This window comes from Ipomoea nil, unplaced genomic scaffold (genome assembly GCF_001879475.1).
Source record: "Ipomoea nil cultivar Tokyo-kokei standard unplaced genomic scaffold, Asagao_1.1 scaffold0542, whole genome shotgun sequence".
NCBI classification, from domain to species: Eukaryota; Viridiplantae; Streptophyta; class Magnoliopsida; order Solanales; family Convolvulaceae; genus Ipomoea; species Ipomoea nil.
Window position 1 is genome coordinate 489,317 of NW_017616970.1, and position 4,056 is coordinate 493,372.

At 29.9% G+C, this 4,056-nt stretch overlaps 1 protein-coding gene across 1 annotated transcript; it reads right to left on the reverse strand.

The window, feature by feature from the left end:
- Positions 1 to 2,937: 2,937 nt before the first annotated feature.
- Positions 2,938 to 3,712, reverse strand: LOC109174170 (monothiol glutaredoxin-S6-like). Its single transcript, XM_019323435.1, has one exon. The coding sequence runs from the start codon at positions 3,568 to 3,570 to the stop codon at positions 3,259 to 3,261; it is 312 nt and encodes a 103-aa protein (XP_019178980.1). The 5' UTR covers positions 3,571 to 3,712; the 3' UTR covers positions 2,938 to 3,258.
- Positions 3,713 to 4,056: the final 344 nt, after the last annotated feature.

Below are 4,056 nucleotides of genomic sequence, written 5' to 3' on the forward strand. Positions count from 1 at the left end.
CCAAAGGTTGAACCCCAATCCTGAGGGCCCCCCACACCCCGACCCGACAGAGCATTTGGGAGGATGTAAACCATGGTAACTCAACTGAACATGAACCACAGAGGCTAGACCTGTGATCACTGCGCACAAGGAACCCCCTCACTTTGAGAGGTTGCTCCCACACTGTCGGTGAGACTCAATCACATTACCTTAACTATTAGAAGTATGTATGGAAGAGTTGCACCACATAACAGATTACCTTTAATTATTATAAGGTTGACATAATATTATAATAATGTAATCTGGGAAAACTTTACACCAAATACTCCCTACTAAACTATTAAGTTAAGCCCGTGTGGACAATTATATATAATATCTATACATACACTTGGAAGAGCATAAAATCACATTGCAATAATATAGGAATATTATTATATATTGGGCGCCAGATCTGATACGCTGATGCTTCTAGTTTCGTTTTCTTTTTGCCACACCCACACCCACACATATCTAAGGTTCTAATAAAGTTCCTCCCTTAAGATTCGATGTTGACTATATTATTTTTACTTATTTTAAGAGTTAATACCATCTGAGATCCTCCGAGTATAGTGGTTTTGCCGCGTTTAGTCCTAAACTTTCAAATTGACCATTTGTGGTCCTTCGACTTTCAAATTTAACCATTCGTGGTCCAAGTTAACCACCCATGGCTCTTCAAGTTTCGAAATTTAACCAGTCGTGGTCCTCTTAAAAGGACTATCGTTGGTTAAAATTTAATAGTTGAAGGACCATGGGTGATTAACTTGGACCACAAATAGTTAAATTTGAAAGTCGAAGGACCACAAATGGTCAATTTGAAAGTTTAGGACTAAACGTGGCAAAACCACTATACTCGGAGGACCTCAGATGATATTAACTCCTTATTTTAATAATTAATCAAATATCATATAATTACATAAAATATCTAATGAAAAAATTAGAAATAATCAATACATAAGAAACAAAAATATATATAATTTTTAAAATTCGTAAGTGTACAAAAGATGAGCATAATGTAAGAAAACAATAAAATGAAATTAAAGATTATTAAAATCAAAATGAATTTGTAAATGTTTATTTTTAAAAAACCTATATAATTAAACCAATATATTAAAAATAAGTCTTATATAAGACCGTTCCATGTGATACAAATAACACCTCTTAGTTAAAATATATTACATTATTTTATAAATATATAGAAAACTATTATATTTTGGTTAAAAAATATTACGCGTTTAATATATATAAGACAAACTCATAAAAAACCTAATCATATATTAATATTGAACTATACAAAATAAAGAACACGTGGTACATAACATTTCACTATGCTAAGTAATTAACTTGACATTATTAAGAAGGGAGCTGTAAAGAATTTTAATTTTATTTTTAAAAGATTCCTACAAATTAAAATAAATTTAAATTTTGAAAAAGTAATAATTTATATTGACTGATAAATCAATAATGACAATCAAAATTTTAAAATCTCAATATACTCTTATTTATTTATTTATTTTTTAATAATTTCCATTTTTAATTTTTTTAAATGTTGATTTAAATAAAAAATTAACACTAATAAAATTTAAAACAAATAAAATTCTATAGAAATTTCAGCCCATTTAATCAAGTTTTGCACAATAACATCAAATTGATTACTTAGCATGATGAGATGAAAATGTATTAATTTCTTGTGAGGTTAAGACTTCAAAACTTCTTGGGAATATTCTGTATTATTCTGCATTATGATATGATGAGCATAGTAAACATGTCTCTATGTTGCACACAACTCATGCTTAATTAATATGCACATATCATAATATCTAATATGCACACGCGCATTTTAATTTCTATAATTAATCTCATCCATAGATATATTTTTAATGTACCATATTGGTTATATATATATATATATATATATATATATATATATATATATATATATATATATATATATATATATATATATAAAAGTTCTTATATGTGTGTGTGTGCGTGCGCGTGTGTGTGTGTGCACGAACCTTGTCCATGATATAATTATTGGACTAGCTCAACCCAGTTCAAATAATAACCAAATAAACAGAGGATCAATTGCCCAATTGACCCTACTCAAATGTATAGAAGAAAATTGGGTGTGATATAAGAATCCGTAAAATATCTTCTAAATAAAAATCTTGGTAAACATTTTCCACCAATATTTATTATTTTTCTTCCTACCAACATAAGTATTTTTTGTTAATAGCAAAACACTTAAAAATAAAAAAAAATAAAAATTAACTTCCCAAAATTGCTTTTCAGGTTTCTAAATGGACGTGAAGAGAAGCCTTTTCGTCTGGCATGCATGGATTGCGGCATGCTATACGTTTGGCCATTTTTGTTAAAATGCTTTAATTTGTATCACTAGCTATATAACATATATACACCTGTTGTTATACAGTGAACCATGGTCCACACATCACTGTGTGGACTATGATCATCGAATGATGAAACTTTAGACATAATTTTTACATTGTTGAGATTTGAACCTTGTTTTTTCTCCCAAATACAGTTTATACTGAACTAGTAAGCTAAGCATGTACGGGCAATTTCTTTCTCTTTTATTGTGGACAGTGGACATCATATCAAATTTTCTTTAGACTCCGTATTTGTTAACCATTTACAGATAGATATAGAGATTTTATGTAGCGCTTCATCTAAGCCATCTTCCCAAGTCCATTAGTATAAAAGATGTTTATAGTCTAACACTACTAGAGTGATTATTTCAATTCCCAATTGCTTTTTTTTTTTTTTTTTTTTTTTATCTGATATATAGTATTATTGGACTTGATTGGAAGAATTTGTATATAATTAAAATTAAAGAAATTAAAATATACTCCGTACAATATAATATAGTTTACACCAATATTAAATATATATAATTATTGAATCAGTAGTAAAAAGAAAACAGTACAGATTAAAGATACAATCATGCGGAATGAGACGTGTATGCATGGTACAGCTAGCTAGCTCTGCATGCTTACACCATGGTAAATGTACTATACGTACATATATTATATATAGCACTACAATATATGCCTATATATACTAGTAAGAAAAATTTTACAATGTCATGATTTTCAATAATGCCTATATTTTGTAAATTGTACTCTTCTATATATATATATAAATATATATAACTGAAACATAATAAGGTACAATTTTACAAAATATCTATGGAATATTGTAAAATTATGGATGTAATCTGATCTAGACCCAAATAGCATTGGCATCTATAAGCATCTTTTTGAGCTTACCCTTAACATTCAAGCTCATGATCTCATTAGAACCGCCGACAAAGTGTTTTCCAATGAACACCGCCGGAACGCCGCTGGGGTTGCACCCCATTTCTACCAATGCCTTCTCCATCTGGGCTCCCTCCGCGAGCTCATCTAGCTTGTACACACTCGGGTTTGCCCCGAAACCCCGAATTAGGGTTTCGATGCTGTGAGAAATGCAGCAACTGCTCTTGCTAAATATCACCACTGGACTTTCTGCTCCCAACTCCATCACCTTTTCCATCTTTACACGTACAATATATTTCTTTCTTTCTTTTTGAATTGTTTTCTTTTGATCGAAATGCTAATAATTAGTTGTTGGAAGCCTTAGCTTGGAGGTAGAAGAAATTGTATATGAAAAGGGTGGGCTTAACTGCTTAAGGTTTGGTGTTACAGAGTATATGAGGGCTTGCTGAAGCTATTTATAGGAAGGGGGGAATTGGAGATTGAAGGAATAATATATTCTTTTTTTTTACTTTTTGGGTGCTTAGATAATATATAATTGATGGTGAGGGGTTATCCAAATTATTCTTGATATAGTTGTTTTATCATTAAGGAATTATATATTATGTGTCCTCTTATCTACCTGGAATATAATCCCAAGTTGCAAGAATATTTTTGTACGTACTTTTAATTTTTTTTTTTTTTTTTTTATCAAAACTTTTAAGTTATATTTATCCCTATTTAGAAAATGAACTAAAATTCTAGAGCTCTTAGTCACTTGAGGTGA